This window comes from Corapipo altera, unplaced genomic scaffold (assembly GCF_003945725.1).
Source record: "Corapipo altera isolate COAL_440 unplaced genomic scaffold, ASM394572v1 94, whole genome shotgun sequence".
NCBI classification, from domain to species: Eukaryota; Metazoa; Chordata; class Aves; order Passeriformes; family Pipridae; genus Corapipo; species Corapipo altera.
In genome coordinates, this window is record NW_020884950.1 from 1,051,966 (window position 1) to 1,070,758 (window position 18,793).

Below are 18,793 nucleotides of genomic sequence, written 5' to 3' on the forward strand. Positions count from 1 at the left end.
GCAGCTGTTTGGATGCAAGGGCAGGAACACTCGCACACAAAATAAATCTCACGAGAGGTAAATGAACGAAGTTTTCTGCTACCCTGGCTAAAGAAGGTTAGGGAGGAGGAGATCAGTGTATTGCTGGCAGATCTAACTAGCAATTGCTGTAGCAACCCAAAGGGAGCAGGCTGTGTCCAAGGGAGAAATACTGCATGTGTTGGACACTTGAGATAGATGTGAAAATCGAGATCTCAGCTTAGGCTAAGGGTGGACTGAGATCATTTACAAGATACTGTGTACACTTGACCTGTGATGATGAGACTGGGAGAGTCACTGTAATGTGGTAGTGAAATAATTTTGAATGGTGTATAACAGAATGATCCTGATAGGATTCTTTACAATGGCAGAAAATTGAAAAGTATACTTAGCATTGCTGTTTAAATGTGGAAATGGTGTATACAGCAATTTTCATCCATCCAGAATGCAGCATGAAAGCAAAGTTATTTATCAGTAGCTCAAGTCTCCTTTCCAAAGGCCTCTGTGTATTTTCCTTTCTGTTTTCTTAATTTTTATATTCTGGATGTGGAGATGGCAGCAAAATTTTGTGCTTTCTGAATGTGGTCTTGATTGTACAGTGTGTGTTGCGCAAACTGTTTTAAAGATTTTGGATTTGGTATACTCTTTAATTAAAAAATAGACTTTGCTTCAATTCAAATATATAATCCATTTTTTTATTAGAAAATATCAAAGACAACACTGAGGCAAGGTCACAGAAATGACCTTAAATAGTGACACGTAGTGGCAAAAAGATCACTGTGCCTTTTTTTCATTGCCTTTGGTCTCAGGCTCTGAATCCTGCACACAGTCTGCAGTGCAGGATTTGTAACATGCTGACCTTTTCTATTCAGCAGTGCTGTGTAGAGGGGAGGAGAGAAAGGGCTTGGTGTTTTCAGTTAAACCTGCTGAAAGAATTTGTGACCCCTTAGAAAAGGTTCCAGTGTCAAAGGCTAATGGACACAGATACAGAGGCTATTAATTGAGCCCATATTAATGCTGCTGTATACCTTAATCCATTTCATGTCTGCAGCTGAAAATGTGTAGTGCTTGGTTTCGTTGAGCTGCACTTTGCTTTAGACAGAGATGTGCCTTTGTGTTCACTAACACAAAGATTTAGGGTGTATCTGTGGGTGAACTGGCTGACTTAACAAGTCCCTGCACTGTACCATAGCCATTAGTCCCTTTAAGTGGTCATACTGCACACTACTGAGTTATGTTTATAAGGGATGGAAGGCTCGTAGCACTGCTTTGTCCATGAGATAGTGCTGAACATTAGTCAGCTGAGGGGGTTACTCTGCTGCATTAAGAATATATATATAGGACTTGAGCAGTGAAGCACAAGAGCAGTTATAATCCATGGTAATCGTGTGGGTGGGGAATACGGCTGTGCCTGGCTGTGTTCGAGGAGCACAGGCATCTCTGGAGGAAGAAGAGCCAAACAGTGGCTTGGTTGGGAGGCCAAAAGTCTTTACCTGATTTAGCCGAGAGTTAAGGAATCCTGGAAAGGGATAAAGGAAAATGTGAACAGTCCTCCAAGTGGGCTTTAAGATTCTCCACTGATTAGAGAGCCTGTGCTCACGGGCTCTGCCTCTTCAGATGAATCAGTGTGGGCGATGCACAGTTACTAAGCCACACATATGCAGCAAGACAAAGAAAAACCCTGGATCACTGTCACTTGGAGTGTACTTTGTCTTGGGCAGTGATCATCCTTTTGGGAAAAAGTAATTATGACCATAAAGGCTTCAGCCCTCCCAGTTCACTAAGGTAAATTAAAGTAGTGTTGGCTAAATTATGTTCAGGCAGTTGGGTAGCAATTTACAGTGTAAATATATCTTTCTGGAAAGGTTTGGGTTTCTTAAGTTTCTTAAGCATGTGCAGCTGAACAGCAATAAAAATCAGACTATTAAAAGTAGCCCATAACTGCTGTTTTTCAGAATAGGCTGGCTAAGGGGGAATCTTACAAAAGAAAATAGTTTGAGAGGGGTTTGTTTTAGCATTACTATTGTTTGTATATCACAGGACAAAATTATTCCCCATTTTGTAAACTTAAGTGTCATCTGCTGTACTTCCTCTCAGAGCCTGAGAAGTTAGTACAACACCAGTAGATAATAACAACATGGCAAACTGAAATGGTCAGTAAGTTTTATGTAGTCACGATAAATAACTGTTAAACTTCACTTTGCTGGCATGGCAGGTGCAGGATTTGCTGCATTCTTCAGCTGAGGGAGAATAAATGGTCAATGCTTCCAGCAAAAAGGAGGGAGACAGCTTCATACTTCTACCCTGAACTTCCCTGTGCTTTACAACTCTCCTGTATCAATCAGTAAAGAGAGGACAGAACTCATGTTCTTTTTTTCTCAAGCTACTAAATTTTCAGATTTGCTTTGCAGCTGATCTCACAACTTTTATAGTTACTCTTTAAAAAGGGATTTGGGATATTTAGGACTGAGATTGCCTCCTTTAATTCTTTAAATTATTGTAAAAAACCCTGAATCTTCATTTCACATTGGTGAGAGTTTTTAGTTCTCGTGGCATCCTTTTCCTGGGTTGCAAATCTCAGTTTAGGACAAGTATTTTCATTATGAATTTCCTCTGCTAAGAAAAATACCACAGTTCAATTTTTTGCATCTAAGAAATTTGTGGCACCACCTATTATTTACCTGCTTTTCAGGAGAAAAGCCTTCACATTTAAGTCATGAGAAGTTAGGTAGTGTTCTTTGTAAGCTTTGCTTGTCTTTTTTACTCAGGAGTTTTTCTGCCTGCAGCTGTTCCCTCACTGCTTTTGAGGAGGTGTTCCCTTTGCTAGGCAGAGCCTGCACATCAGACAAAGAAATAAATTGTTGCTATGTGAAAGGGAAATGGATTCATGGTTTAAGTAGTCCATAAACCCTTTCAAAGAAAAAACTACCCCCCTGTAACTAAGTACTTAGTGATTTGTTTGTTTGCTTATTGTGTTTAGTTATCTGTTTAGCTGTTTAATGCTGAGTCCAGAAACTTTTGAGACCCACTGAAGCTGATTGGTGTGTTCCCCATGGTGAGTTGCATAAGTTTTTCAGCTCCCTTGACTTATGTGTGGTCATGTAGTCTAACTTTTTTTAAAAAATCCCCAAACCCTCTCAAAAAAAACCCTCAAAAAACCCCAATGAAAACCAAACAAACAATCCCAAGACACCCAACTCCCCCACACACATATGATGAAGGTACAGGAGGATGAAGAAAGTTAGTTCCTCACAGGCAAATGTGCTGCTGGAAAATAGGGTTTGGTTGTTAGAAAACCCAGCAAAGGGAGTTTCTTGTTTCACCACTACTTTATTTTGTTTAAATGGTCATAAATACCTGTGCTAGACATTGCAGAGCAGTGGGTTCACAATTTAAAATAAATAAAATCTTTCTGGTTATTCAGTTTCTTTTCTTGGCCTCTGGCCCAGGAGCTTTGTTCTATCATTTTTTGAGAGTCTTCAGTCAGCTTCTGAGTTCTAACTAGAAGCCAGTGATGTCCATATGAACTTTATTCCATTCCTAATTATGCATTTAGCATCTTGGATCCTTTATATGCTCATTACTGTCTCTTTTATGTTTTTCTTTTATTACATTTCATATAAGCTTGAATATCTGAATATACTCAGTAATTTAACTGCTACACTGGTTTCATTTCTTGGGTCTTCCAGTTTTGTGTTTGACAGATGGAAACAGCCCAGAGCTGGTGTTGCTTCCTCTATGGCCTCATTTCCTGGCAGGAGGATAAGGAGGGCTGAAGGCATGCTCTGCTTTTGGCTCTTCCCTTCTTAAAACACCTCTGAAGGCTGCCAGAGCAGAGATGCTGTGAGCTGTAAGGGATTTCCTAAGGGGAAAAAAAAACCATTGTGTTGAGAAGTGGGCTGTGCCCTCCAGTGAAAAGAGGGGAGGGAGGAAGGACAAAGTGCCACTCAACTCTTCATCTTCCATCGGGAAGAGGAGTTCACTGGATGAGCTCTTCATGTCTGCTCTGTAGTTCATATGTGATTGGAGTCATAGAGAGAAGCAAGACTGGTTTTTTTCCTGCTCTTGTTCACAGAGTTCCCTGAAACTTCACCCAGAGAAGCTTTACAGCAGTCAGGTGGTGAAAACTGAAATCAACTGTTTCCGTAGTGGGGCTCAAGTGTGTTGTCTTTATGGCAAGTTGTAATATTTGCTCTTTTCATAGCTCTGAAGAAAGGCAGTGACCTGTCACTGTTGAGTTCATGTGGAGGAGGGTGGAGGGTTTGGTGTGCTGGGTGGTCAGTGCAGATTTGCTGTGTTGGAGGAATTCATCAATTCTACAGTCTTGTGGTGGAAAAGAAGAGAAAAACAAATTCTATAAACCAAGACTTTTAGGTTTTCAGCTCTGAGGGCTGGATCTTGCCCCCTATATAATTGCCAAGGACATAAATTCTAATTCTGTGGTTGTTCTTATTTTAAAGTCTGTTACATCTGTGATATTTTGATTGGTTCTGGTGGTGATTACCACATATTTAAAGAGTCTACCAAAAAACTTCTATGCAGTCATAGAAACTGTGGGGCTTTGAATTTATCACTGTTTGGAGGATCACAGCTAATGTTTAATGGCAGCTCGAGCCTTTGTTCACATCTTCAGCAAGTCCCTTTAAGAATTATTCTTCTGAAGTGGTTCTGCAGAACACTTGGGTATCAAATGCTTTTAGTGACATGAAAAGTGGATAAAAGTTCTCTTTTTCTGCTTTTTTTTTTCCTGAAGACAGACATGACATTACTTTTGTCATACAAAGTAGTATTTTCTTAGTCTGATTTATGCAAACAGTAGATTAAGGTTTGTAGGAGGTGGACATTTGCACTAACTTTAAAACCTTGGTAATGTCCTTTATACCTGGAAGCTTTGGCCACAGAATTTCATTACCAATTAGGAGGACAAGTTCAGCTGCTTCCATTAATGACATTGGCACTGCCCAGAGATGTGTGTTTGTGCACTCATCCCTGTGTGCATTTGCACACACAGAATTAATTACTCTGGTTTGCTATGGAAACAGTTCTTTGTCGTATAGGAACAAGGGCTAAGCATTTCTGGAAATGTAGAAAAGATGACAGCAAGTGTAAAGAATGCTATAGTTAAACTGCTCCTGAAATTTTAGCTCCATTCTTAAGCTCAAATTTGAAACAGGGTGCTGACTGAGATGCTGCTTGGTTCTTAGAGACTTTCTGTTACTTCTTTCATTATCTAAGTGAGCATATTTTTGGTCACGACCATGTTCACAAATGTGCTGTTTCCATAATCCAGTGCCTTTCAGCTGCCTTTTTCTTTTCTCTGGGGGTATGTACTCTTGCTGTATTACAGAAATGAAGTAACCATCACCTCTTGATTTAAAATAAGGCCAAGATATATATTGTAGGCAAAGTTCAGTTTTAAAACTGAAGTAGAGTATGCTTTTGTGTGCTGGAGCATTAGCCTAGAGTCTGGAATACTGTCTAGTTTTGCTTCCAAAAAATTTAAGTTAGTGTCTGTTTTGTGTTTGTTCTGGTCAACAAACACAAAACAGCTCACAAATGTTGTAACTTACTGTATTGCCAGGATGATTGGCATCAAGAGGCAATTAAAAGGAAAATTACATACTGTAGAACATGGCTCATTATGGTCGGAATATCTCAGTGAGGTAATGAAGAAGAAATGAAAAAAAAAAAAGGGGGGGTGAGTCAGGTAAGCTCTGAATTCAGATCCTTTGTGCATTTTGACAGGATGCTTTGCAAATGACTGTACCTGGTGGCTGTCCTTGTTAGGAGTTTCTTTCACAGGTAGTAAAGCTGAAGAGTTGATGTTCTAAGCCAATTCATTCTCCTGCTTTTTGCAGTTAGTGGCTGAATAGAGAGAATAGTCTGGACAGACTCAACTCCCAGTTCCTGACTCGTCATCCAGACTCCTATACAGAATCCAGACATTCTGATAACATGGTGTTTTCCTCTGTTGTGTTTGCTGATGTACCTGGTCAGTGAGTTGCTTAATTGAGACAAGAGACAAGACAAATTTTCAGCTTAAAATTCAAATGAGAAATGTTGTTTAACTATTGGAATTGTGCCGCAGGTATTTTGGTGCGTAAAGATTTGTCTCAACTGTGCTGATCGGTCTGACTTCCTCCTACAGCCTTCTCTGAACTTCAAATCATTGTAACAAACCCCCCTCTGTTTGGAGGTTTGTGTGTGTGAATTCAACATTGTTGCTGGAATATGCTGTGTCTCCACAGGAGGGCTCTGCTGGCATAGCTATAACAGCACTCACCGTGGGATGCCCCTGGGATTTCCGCCTACTCGGTTTCGTTTCCATTTCCCCAGTGGAAAAGCAGGTGTTGGAGCTGCTGGACGCTGCCCTGTGTGTGTGTTGCAGCAGAGCACTGGGGAAGTGTTTGTTGAGGAGCTCTAAACTGGAAAGATAGAAATGCTGCTCTTATTGCCAGGCTTGTGCCTCCTTTTTTTAGCAAGAAAAGAGATTCAGGTGTTTGTGGTGAAAAATTAGTACATTAAAAAGGGCTTTAATTCCATTTTTATGAGCATACCTTGCAACTGGTGTTTTATTAAATATTAAGAGCTTGATGGTTACCTATTTTTAATAGTTGAACTGGGGAAAAGAAATATATTCCCTATCAGTGGTACATCTGATGTCTGAGTCAGTTCCTAGACCTCTAAGAAGTTGAAATTTTGTCTATATGGAAATACAACAGAGAGAAGAGAGAAAAATGTAAAGGAGGAACTTAAAAAGAAGAAAGCATAGTATGCTTGTCAAAAAAAAAAAGGGGGGGGGGGTTTTTTTTGTTGGTTTTTGGGGGGGGGGTAGGAGTTTGATTCCTTTTTATTTTTTGTACCAATTCCATCTGCCAAGGCCCAGTGCGTGCTGTGGAATTAAAATGCCTGGAAACCATTAGTACCAATATGTGCTGTTTATATTGCTGAGACCTTGTCCTTACATAGTGTAATTCTTGTTGCACACATTTTCTACTAATTTATAACAGACTGACTCTGGTAAGACCAGATCTGGACTCTTCTGTAAGAACTCACTTTGCAGAGGGTACGTTCCTTACTGTTTCTTTGTAGCTGAAAGCCTGTATTTGGTGCTTTAAAAGTCTTGTGGTCCTCTGACAGTTAATATTTCGTGGTAAGTGAAACCTTGTGTTAGCTACGTATTGTTTTCTGTCTTATTGTTATAATTTTGGACTTATTATCTTTAAAGCAGTTAACATAACTTGACAAATATTTTCTCTTTGATATAGACAACATTGCTAAGTCGCCTGGAACGAATATTTGAAGTCTGTTTTCCTTCCATGCCTGTTCTTGAAATTGAAGAAGAAATAAGTTCCTTGAATCATTTGTTGGAAGCAGGTGAAAAGCAGATGACAACTGAGGAGACCTTAGCAAATACTGAGTAAGAACCTACAATGCAATGAACTTAAAATGAACTTAAACATGTAATTCAAACTCAGGTGTTTGCTTCAAGCATTTGAGAAGCTATTGAGCAAAAATTAGCTATCTATCAGAATGCTTGTTTTTAGTGACTACACATGACAGGAGTAGTTCACTTAGCAACTTAGCAGCATATCATCTTTTCAGTGATGCCTCTGAATTAATCAGAATATGTCTTATTAGTTACACTTGCTATAAATTACTTTATTTATTTATGTGATGATGTAGTCTTAAGTAGGTTTTGTCCTGTCTGCTGTGGACACCATTTTCCAGTAGGAAGTCTGAACTGTAATAGAATGAGAACACTGTGCAGTTCCCTTGGGTGTGGGGTTTGGGCATAAGTTTAATTGGAATATATAATAAGTCACTTACATTAAAACCTAGAATAAATATTCAAGGCTGCCAGGCTGTTTTTCCGGTTGATAACTTGACTTATGATGGGTTGTGCAGGGAACTGACGGACGTGTGGACGGAGCTCCAGGATATCCACGATGCATATGGACTGAGATACCAGTGGGGTGGCTCCCACAGCAACAAAAAGCTTTTGTGCTCCTTGGGAATCGACACAAGAAATATTGTGAGTCTGTCAGTAAAATTGGCTTTCTAAATAACAAAGCTGCTTTAAATGTAGGATCAGGTGGAAGTTGATTTGTATGAATGCTTGTCACCTAATTGCATGGCTGCACTCAACGTGGCTTTTCATGACAGACCATCTGACAACTTTTTGTAAGCCCTATTAATATTAAAAGTTATATTAGTTTTTAACCATTGTGTAATAATTAACATTGTATTTATTCTCTAATTCTAATCTTACTCATGTTATGTAACATTGAAAAACATTTTCATCCCTGACACAGAAGCTCTTAAGTAAATTTTTTTGTTGTTTTATCAGCTTTTTACAGGCAACAAGAAACAGCCTGTTATAGTACCCATGTATGCAGCAGGACTGGTAAGCTTTTTTTAGTGTTATTAGTCTTATTTTAGTGTTATTATGTTGTTATAGTTCCAATGACATTACATAATGAAATATATTAAATTACATTAAGCACCAAGTGTGCTGAAAAATATTTCTGTAAGTACAGTTATGGCTTAGGCATCAGTAGAAATGCTAAAAACAGTCATCAAATACATGATTTTCATTATGTGTGCAAGCAGATACTTGATTTTAGGTGAAAGAAGTACTTAGTTAGAACAGTGAGAAGTGTTTTTTTTCTTGAAGCGTGTGTATACATGTACATGCACATACAAACACACCTAAGCTTTTATATGATCATTTAGAAATGGAATATGAAAAAAGTTAGTTTTCTTTGGTATATATTAAGCTGATTTGATTTTGTAGAGTGACTTCCACAGTCAGTTTCTAGAGCTGTTTTCTGATGCATCGAGGTGAACTCATGTACTTCTTTGGATGTAAACATGCTATTCTGATACAGATAGTTGAGACATCTCATAGCAATTGTTGTTTTCTTCCTGTTTGTGAGCAAAACTATGTTTGCAACACATGCAGGTATTTTTCTGAATGAATTGTTGTTGCTGATTAGTTATTTCCTAGATTTTTAATGTACTTTTGCACATGATAAGCTGGATAGCAGTGATGGTAAGAGTAAAATGGTTTGCTGCTTTCTGTTGCCACACTGCTTCATGTGTTTCTCCACTTTCTAAAAGAATTGATTTAACTGGTGGGTAAACTCAAAGCTTCCTTTAAAGTGGTGTAGAAACATTTGTGAGACAGCTGATCTTGGCAGCTGACTTCCAGAAATTGTTTTAAAATGTGCTATTTGCAAATCCCATGGTTTTTTTATTTGGGGGTTTCTCACTGTTCTGGGGCAGTTTGCCCGTTTCAGTGCAAAAAAAAAAAGGTGAGTTTAATTATTTTCTTAATGCTTCTCAATGCATTTATTTCCATGTCAGTAATTATTGTTCTTGGTATCTTTCTGCAAACTAATAATTTGACTTGTTTCTTCTGAATTAATTCATTGTTGAAATGGAACAAATGCACTTGTACGTTTGTGATGGGCCATTTGATATTTCTGGAATAGCCTACACACAATTAGGAGGAGAAGACATCACCTTATCAAGTAACTGTTTTCTCCAGCTTAAATTACATTACTGAAAGTTGAAAGCAAGCTCCAGTTGGACACTTGGGTTTTTGTTACTGACTCTTAAGATGTTTCTTAGCCCTAAGGACCCAGGATGACTATTCCCCCTGCTCCATCTACTCATGCCCCTCTCAGTGAAAGTGTCCCAAAGGTATATGGTTACCCCCAAGCCCTTAGTTGAGGGTAGTACTACCTGGTAGTGTGTTCTATTTTTTTGCATCTGCAGTTCTTGAAATATATAAAAATGTGTGTCTGTGTGTGCATGTGAATTTTTTTAATTTAGATATTTATTTGTTTATTTATTTATTCAGGGTATGTTAGAACCTACCAAGGAACCTTTGAAACCAATATCTGCAGCAGAAAAAATAGCTTCAATAGGACAGACACCTCCTGTATCACCAGAGATGAACACATGTGCATCTGATCAGTTCCAGGTAAAAATCAGAGAAGGGTGAGAGAGGAAAAGAAAGAATGAGGGAAACAGTGGGATGCCTTGTCCTTCCTTTATATTTAAAACATTTAGATAATGTGTTCAAAGACACCTGTATGTAAGAGGCAGGTGTTGCTTGTGTCAGATTGAAGTCATGCTCTTGGATCTGCTTTTCATGTGTGACTGGATGGGAGTCCTTATGATTGTAGCAGTTGGTGGCCAGCATGTCAGAGTCCTGATGATACTGTTGTACAGCAGTTTACTTTAAAAGGCAGTTAGTTACACAGATTGTGTGTGCAACATTAGACTCATCTGACCTCTGGCTAAGGTTCTTCATCTTTGCTCTTCCTGGAGCTTATTGTTGGAGGTCCTTCTACCTGTTGGTTAGCACTTGTTTTTGTGAATGATCCTATTTACATGTGTACTGTTCATGTTTGTTTCCTTTTACCTTTTCTTACTTCTTCAGAGTAACATGAAAAGCAGCCCAGCTGCCTGGAAAGAGATTCTGGGTGTGATCATACATGCCTGACTTTTTGATTTATGAATTCTCTTGGCCCTTTGTGCCAGATTTTGAATTTTTACCTCTTGAACAGAGTTGCTTTGCCGGCTTCTATCTTTAAAGTTTGATGCAAAATGAATCCAGAGGAGTTTAGGAGTGAGCTTTTGAATTTCATTAATTCTGTGTGGTCACTGTTGTTCTGATGCAATGGTGTTAGAAGACCACTTCAGTGCCATGCATGTTGCAATGTGTGGCTCTCAACAAGCTAACGGGATATGCAGAAATATTTCACTTCCAGAGTCACTACCGTGATTCTTGGCACATATTCAGAGACTCAGCTGTGTCCCTCCTTAGTGCAGGTCTTGTTGGTGTACCTGGTGTCTTTAGTTACTTGCTATACCCGTGGTTTCTGATTGAAGGCATTCCAGAAGGAATTATTCTCATAGGCACTTCTGAGTATAGTGATTTTCTTGCACTCCTTGCTCTGCCGTAGTGCAGAGCTCTAAGTGTGACATGCTTGTACTAGAGGAGGAGTTTTTTCATGATCAAATTGCAGTTTGTCAGTAGGCTCAGAGCTGATGTTGTTTTATACAGCAATACACATTTGTGCTGCCTCTCATGTGGTGGAACTGGTCAGCTGAACTGGGTATGAGAAAAGGTAACAATAATGATCACTGCAACCAATCTGAGCTGAAGAAATTGGTTGTGTGATTTCTGCATATGAGCAAAGCAGGAAAATGTCACTTTTTGCAGCATTCAAAGTACTCTTCTTTTGCAGAGGGAAAAACATAAATTAAACCACACACTAAACAGTGAAAGAGCTGCAAGAGCCTGAAGTAGCAGCATCTCTGACAACTGCCATTTTCTCAGTTGCTTGGCAGTCATAATGCTGAAAATAAGAACCTCTACTTATCAAAATCTCTGTTCTTGTCTAATTATGAATTCCTGCTGCAGAATTTTCCATTACTTGTCACAGTTTGATTATCTTGTCTCATAGCTTGTTCTGACAAGGCTATCTCTGTTCAATAGCTGTGGTCCAGGAATACATCTGAGAAGCTTCTGTGCTGTTTGCACTGTTGGCCTTAGGTTATTTTTTCCGAAAAGACAAATACTAAAATAAGCTTTTGGGGAAGAGGTGGATTAGAGCTGTAACCATTAAGAAGGCTAAGGGGCCACAGTTAAGTGATACTCAGAAAGTTTCAGGGCATGGATGATCAATTCTCCACCTCGTTTCTTTCTTGGTCTCATCTTCTCTCAATGTTTGGTGGCTTCTCTTTGCTTTGGGGAGAATGCAGCTTCACAACACGTTGTGCAGGCTGCATTTTAGGAATAGCCCAGGTTGTAGTGGTAATAAGATGATGTGCCCAAACTTTGGTAAACATTTCATTAGGAACTGTGCTAAAACCATTGTTAAATATTCAGTGGAGATACAGGCAATTCTAGTGGACCCAGAAACTTCTTATTCTAATTTAGGTGCAGCAACTTAGGTATCTTACAAGTGTACCTGGTTAATATGTAATTATTTAGTTAAAACTTCGAAATTCCTCCATTTTCAGAGAGTGATGATTGCATTCTTTTATTCAGAAACTTCAGAATCTTGGCTTTCTCTTTGGAAGAAGAGGTTCTAGTTAATAGGTTCCTGTTCTTTCCTTAAGGAAGAGTTCTTCTCCGTTCAAAGCTTGGCATTTATGGGATTTGTATACAGATCAGTGTCTGTGCATGTATGTGTATGACTTTCTGCTGAGAGAGTAAGACTTTGGAAGAAAGACTGTGATGATGCAAAGGTAGGAATAGAAAGAACAGTGGTAGAAACACAGAAATGCTTTCTAAATTTTTTTGTTGCGGGCAAACAGAGGAAAGCATGCAGAGGTTTAAAATGGAGAACATTAGAAATAAAAAGAATGAGGCAAAAAGCAGTAAGTGAGCTGCAATACTTTTTCCTAGTTATGGTATAAAATCTGTATGTTTTGCCCTCATTCCCTGCAGAGGGTCTCACTGAATTGGTTAGGCTGTGCAAATACAGTGGACAAATTTCTCTCTGAGCCATTTAAGCTGTAAGGACAAGGTTTTTGAAATCAGACTTCTCTCAAGCAAGTTACTGACTGGTTTGTCATCACATTAGTTTGTTGCATAAAGATGATTTTTTGTAGACTCATTCTGGTTTATATTTGAAGGTAGCATCTAAATTCTTCTTTGATCTGTTGTTTATCTTGACAATTGAGGGATTTATTTCTCTGTTCCTCTGTGCTCATAACTGTAAGGCAGTAAACAGAATATGAAATAATCCCCTGATTACTGTTGCCTTGATCTAAGCATATCTCAAAGACTTTGCAGGGCTCAAGTAAAAGGCTTTGTCAAAGCACATCAGGTGTAGGAAGGAGTGGCTGCTGGAATAGGCACCCTGTGATTGTGAGACCTGAGACTGGTGTCCTTCACTTCTTTTTTTAATACAGCTCCAGTTGTGCTTCTACACCACAGCCAAGTCCTCAGGCAGTGCAATTAAAATGTATTCCAGTGTTTGTTAAAGAGGTTGCTGTCTGGACTTAATGGTGACTGCTTTCTCTTGATTTGATACTCTCTTCTGGTTAACATTGTTTTAGAGTTTACTTACCTGCTTCTCTTTGGATTTCTTGAAAAAAGCTGTCCAGATATTTCTGCTCTTTTGCTGTTGCTTCAAGGCATCTTCTTCTCTCTATTTAGGACTGTTTCCTTGGTAGAGTTACCTGCCTAGTTTTGCATAGTAAGTTTTATATTGGAATGGAAATCTGCAGTGACCCAGACCTGTCTAGAAGAAAATGGCCAGTGACTCTTTTCTGCAGGTGTCCATTACAGCACATCCACTTGCATGTAAGGCAGTGAATTAGGGATCAGGTTATAACAGAAATATGTATATTACACTTGCTGGCTATTAGGGACTGAACCTTAATTAAACCCCGTGGGGTGACAGTCTTTAAAAACACTTTTAATTACATAAGAGACCATCAGGACTTCTAACAATGACAGATGCAAACTACCATATTGTTGGCCACCAGCCAAAGGCTCCATCAGGAACTGCTCTCCAGTTATACATGTGAGAAAGATCCAAGAGTACGTGTAGCTTTGACAGAGTAAGAGAGAAAGATTTGCAGGTAAGAGATATTACAAAACTTGCTATTCTATCAGATGTGGCAGTTGATTAAGGGGGTTGTCTGAAAAGAGCAGTTTTCAGAACTGATGTACTTTTGCCAATGAATACACACAATGAAATGTATGAATTACTTCTGTGTAAACCCTTTTTTGGAATGTTTATGACGCTCATTTGTGGGATCCATCCAAATATTGACATTATATTTGTATTACAAGCCCTTTTATTTCTTTCCACCAGCTTTAAGACAGCAAAATGCTCTTTTTTTTTTTTCCTTTGTTTAATTTTCCTTGGGTAATTATTGGCACAGACACAAACATTTACATTTTACTCGTTTGGATTATAAAAGCTCTTACATAATGCATTCTAAAATTACTGTGTGAAAACATCTCTCACTTTTATCAAAGTGAGCTATGGTGCAGTAAAACCAGCAGGCATTTTAATTTTCTCTTTCTTACTTCCTTGACATTCAGAGTAGTATTCTGACAGCTGAGTGTGCTTTTTTCATTTCTGTACCATGTCCTGTAATCTAAGATGGAGGCCTTGAGGAGTAAAAGCAGTTTGCCCCATTTCTCAGTATTCTCCTAGATTGGGCACTTTTCCTTAAAGCATGTTATTAAAATAATAGTTGTAAATGCAGTAGTCTAGCAACCTCACAATCTCTGAAAGGCAAAACATTATATTCCCATTTGCAGGGTATGTTTCCATTGTCTGAGATTTCAATGCTGTGTTCAGGTGTGTCCCAGTGTAGTTAGTTTTCTTAGGGCTGAGGTCGCTAGAAACAGAAAACTTTGTTTAATTTGCTTTTTCCTCTGCCTTCTCCTTTCACTTTTTTTGCTGTTGTATAGACCAGAGCTTGCCAGCATCCTGTATAGGTGGGGTCTGCTTTACTTACCCCCTCTTTTGTGAAGTGGTTGAAGTCAGCAGAATGGTCTCATCCCACAGAGCAACTAATATACTTAGAATACTCTTACTAATTTAGAGTCAGATTCTTTTTTTTCCCATTTTAGGAAGAATTCGTCACATCCTTTGTCCTTTCCTTGACAAATCTGAGAATCGAGTCATCATTAAAGGCAAAAGCTTAGCCAGTCGTTGGTACCACTTTTTCCATGCAATTCTGTCACACTCATCAGTCCTGACTCAGGCTTTTGTCACAAAATGTAGTGGGTGTTTTCCTCAGTAAGTGGGAGTTGGTAGGAAGCCACTTTGTTTCAATTTGACTTCATTTTGCTCAGGGCAGAAAGCTACTAAATTGTCATAGTATCTTTTTTTTTTTTTTCCCCTACAAACTCCTTTTAACGTTAATATATTTTAGATGTGACAGAGTTTAAACAAGCTACTGATGATAGTGATTATTACTTCATCAGGTGTAGCTTCCACACTGCTAACATTGTATCTACATGCAAATCATTTCAATGCCAGTAATTTCATTACCAAAGCAAAGTAAGAAGTGTAGGATCAGCTCCTTAAGCTCCATGCAGTGAATACTGTTCAAGCTGTGCTCAGTACTGGAAATATTTTCGAGACATTAGGTAGGAAAGATTTTTCCAGGCAAGACATTTAGTACAAGTACATACAGAAATCTCCAGCTCCCTTTGTTTTTATTTCTGTAAACCTCTATCACTGAGGAAAAGCCTTTTACAGTGAGCTTAATTGTACATTAGTGAATCTGCATTTTTCTTCAACGTTAGATGGCTGGAAGTTTTAAAAATAAAATAAAATAAATTTAAAAAATCAAGTCTGACTTTGTACAAAAGCAAAGAGAAGGTGTGGCTCAGCCACTGGAAGCTGGACAAGTACCTGATGCATTTTGAGTAATATTGCTGAGAAATTCTATTGCTTTTCTTCCATACTGTCATTGTTTTGTTAGAAGTTGAGGGAACATCCTTTCCCAGTGCTTCCTGACAGTTGACTTCACTGTCAGGGGACAGAGCAGAGGTGTAATACACAGAGGTGGAAAAGATGAACTTATTTCAGACATTTCTGATGCTGTCCCATCAGTTTATGTCCTGAGAATACAGGAGAATAGCACTCGCAAGTTATACTGCACCTGAACACACCCTCCCAGTAGAGCATGTTCCCTGCTGCTTCTTGTGTCCAAAAGACTTAACAAGAGGAAAGGAAAAGGCAAAGATGGGCTCCCAGAAGGAGTCAGTGTTTCCATGCTCCTCTTGTTCAAGCATTGATACTAATGGTTTGTACATAGACCAGGATGAGTTAATTGTAAAGGGGTAATAAGTCACAGGACTTTTATTTTTGAAGGGAGTGGAGTGGAGAGGGTGTTTGTCCCTCACATGTAGGGATTATGTCTCTTAAAAGCAAAACAAACCAAAGCAAAAAGAACCATGGGCTTATTGATGATGAATAATACACATAGTCAGAACAAAGCATGGATGTACAGACAGCTTTCACTATTCTACATTTGCCCTGTAATTGTGTATACATACCTTTTTATGCTAAGTGCCTCATCTTCCATGAAAGTAATAGTAGTTTAACTTTCAACTGTGCCTTAAGGTTTGTTATTCAATTCATGTGTTTTAGTTAATTTGCAAATCCTGTTTGAGTTAGAAGTTACCTAATCTGTACTGTTCAGAATTTAATGAGACTTCCTGTGGTAGAACAATTCTACTTTGAATCTTTAGTGCATATAATGAAAATACATGCCTCCCAAAAGCTGGGGCTTGATCATCTAGTTGTCTTTTTTTTTTTTTTTTTTTTTTTTTTTAGTGTTTAGACGCTAAAGAATCTGTTGTTTGAACTGCTTTGCATTGTTGTAACCTGAACTGACTATAAAATCTGATTTCTGACTTTTCAACTCTAGGAATCTCTACCACCTGTCCAGTTTGACTGGAGTAGCAGTGGCCTTACTAACCCTTTAGATGGTACGTCTCTCCGTAGAGCCTCTAGCACCAGAGCTAGAGATAAGAAAGCTACAAAGTTCAGACAAACATCTATCTGCTGATTATTTTTTTTAAATATATACACACACACATATATATATATATAAAAATATATATAATATTTATTTCTTACTCCTAACTTTGGAAATTCAGGCTTTCTTTCTGATTAATAGTGCCCCTATGTGAAGTATTATGTAGTCTGAAAAACACTAAGTTAAGTATTATTTTAGATTCCTTCCATATGCTAGTGACACAGTGGCAATATTAACACTTCATTATGTCTAACTGGAGATTATAATGAAACTGAACAAATGAGCATTTTAGATTGAGGAGTTTTACTTCCTGAAGGTATTTTTCACCAGTCAGCTATCTCTTTAGACATCTTTTGAATGACAGACTTGTGTATAGTGGCTACTTCAAAGCACAATATTTTAACCATGAACTGTTTTGCAAAATATACACTTCTTGAGCTGAAAGTTTTCAGATTTAAAGATAATTTTATATTTCAAAAATGTGACTTCATCCATTATCACTTTTGCTTACACTGAAGAGCTACTTATAGCTGATATATTAAAGAGGTAGCTACAAACTTATTTGTATCTGTAAATGTATATAGTCATCACATAAAAGACCCTTCACATGTGTCTATTTTAATAGCAAAGTGAGTTGTGCCACTGCCTCCAGTGTCAGAAACGTAAGTGCACGCAAAGGAAATAAAACAAGTTTTAGAAACTTGTTTGACTGACAGAACCTATAAAGAAACTGATACTGTTACGAGGAGCCTGCTGACAGCAACTAATTCATGGCACACAGGTCGTTCGAAGGCAGGCTCAGATAAACAGCATCTCTTACTGCACTGGTGTTACCACAGAACCTGTGGGATGTAAGAGTTTTGGATAGCAATATCACGGTGCTGAAGGAAAGCCTGGATGGACCCTTTTGCTGTTGTCTGGTGTCTTATTACTTCAGTCAATCATCATGCTTTCTTTTTAACAAACAACTTTAAAATGTATCTTGGTTTGATTTCTGTTTTAGTACTAAAGGGGAACAGTATAATTTACCAGTGAGGAACTGGACCTAAGAGTGGCTTTTGTTACCCAGTGGTCACACTGCTTCAAGATAATGATAATTAATAGCTTAAAACTGCTAAATAAAATTTTAAAGTGTTTTTTTTTTCTTTTTGTTTTTTGCTATTTAAAGATCTGCTAAGTCTTCCTGATGAAAGAATGGCTTTCAATTTCAGTGAGGGGAGAAAAACCCCACTGTATTTTAACTATCAATTGACCTATATATTGTTTCCCTTTAACTGATCACATCTTTCTCTCTGGGTCGTGCTGATTCTCTTTCATTTTTAGATCGAAATAAATACTCCTATTTTAAAGTTACTAGTGTTGATTTCCTTGCTGCAATGTACATGAGGAAACGTGCACTGAATTAAGTTGTTAACATTCTAGAAGGTACAAACTAATACTGTAAGCATTGTTTTCATGTCGATTTTTTTTAAAATTGCGTACTGAGTACTAATTATAACTTGCATGTTCAAGTGTGTGTCTTACCCCTTTTTACACATAAACCCCTCCCTTGGCTTACCTTCTATATGGCTGCCTACCAACACGGTCACTGAATTTCAAGCTAGTGGAGGTTCCACTCTTCTGAACCTTGATTTCTTTGGGCCCGTGGATGACAGTAGCTCTAGCAGCACCACCACAATCCCAGGTCAGCAGAGTGTCAAAACCACAACTGTAAGAATATAACGACTTACTAAAAGCATGAGCACATCACTTGACTTTCCTACAAACAAGGGGAAATTTCATGGCGTTTCTCTAAAATGTCTTTCTACTGCATTTTTTTTCCTTTAATCTGTGTTCTGTTTTCTGGTGTTTTGTATCGAGTACGAAGTATTTAAAAGGTACTGTCAGCTCTGTATTTGTCACCTGCTGAAGGAATGAATGGCTTTTATGCTCTTGCAAATAACATGTTAAAACACTTGGTTCAAATGAGAAATCCTGGAAGTTAGCTCTTCTAAGCACTTAAGGGAATTTGAAAAATGGGGTAGATGTGACAATTCCTAAAATATGAGCCTTGCTCTCTCCTCTAAATAAGTACCTCCAAATTGTAGGATTATGGTGTTGTTTGGAAACTATGTGTGAATATAAATTTACAGAGCTTGATATATCACAGCCCTGCTGGGGTTTGCTGCTATAAATTTTTTTCTTTGTGTAAACTGCTAATATTAATGATAAAGTGAAAAAAGTGTTTTAACAG

At 38.2% G+C, this 18,793-nt stretch overlaps 1 protein-coding gene across 3 annotated transcripts in view; it reads left to right on the forward strand.

Moving 5' to 3' along the window:
- The window catches only part of AFTPH (aftiphilin), a 43,950-nt gene that overhangs the window by 14,689 nt on the left and 10,468 nt on the right, over positions 1-18,793 (forward strand). The window contains exons 3-8 of one of the 3 annotated variants that reach the window (XM_027663067.1): positions 7,287-7,438; positions 7,927-8,053; positions 8,369-8,425; positions 9,887-10,009; positions 16,450-16,510; positions 18,161-18,244. In XM_027663067.1, the coding sequence (XP_027518868.1) occupies positions 7,287-7,438; positions 7,927-8,053; positions 8,369-8,425; positions 9,887-10,009; positions 16,450-16,510; positions 18,161-18,244 (604 nt within the window). The remainder of the gene's footprint in view (positions 1-7,286; positions 7,439-7,926; positions 8,054-8,368; positions 8,426-9,886; positions 10,010-16,449; positions 16,511-18,160; positions 18,245-18,793) is intronic. The other 2 variants (XM_027663068.1, XM_027663069.1) reach the window with 2 other exon arrangements.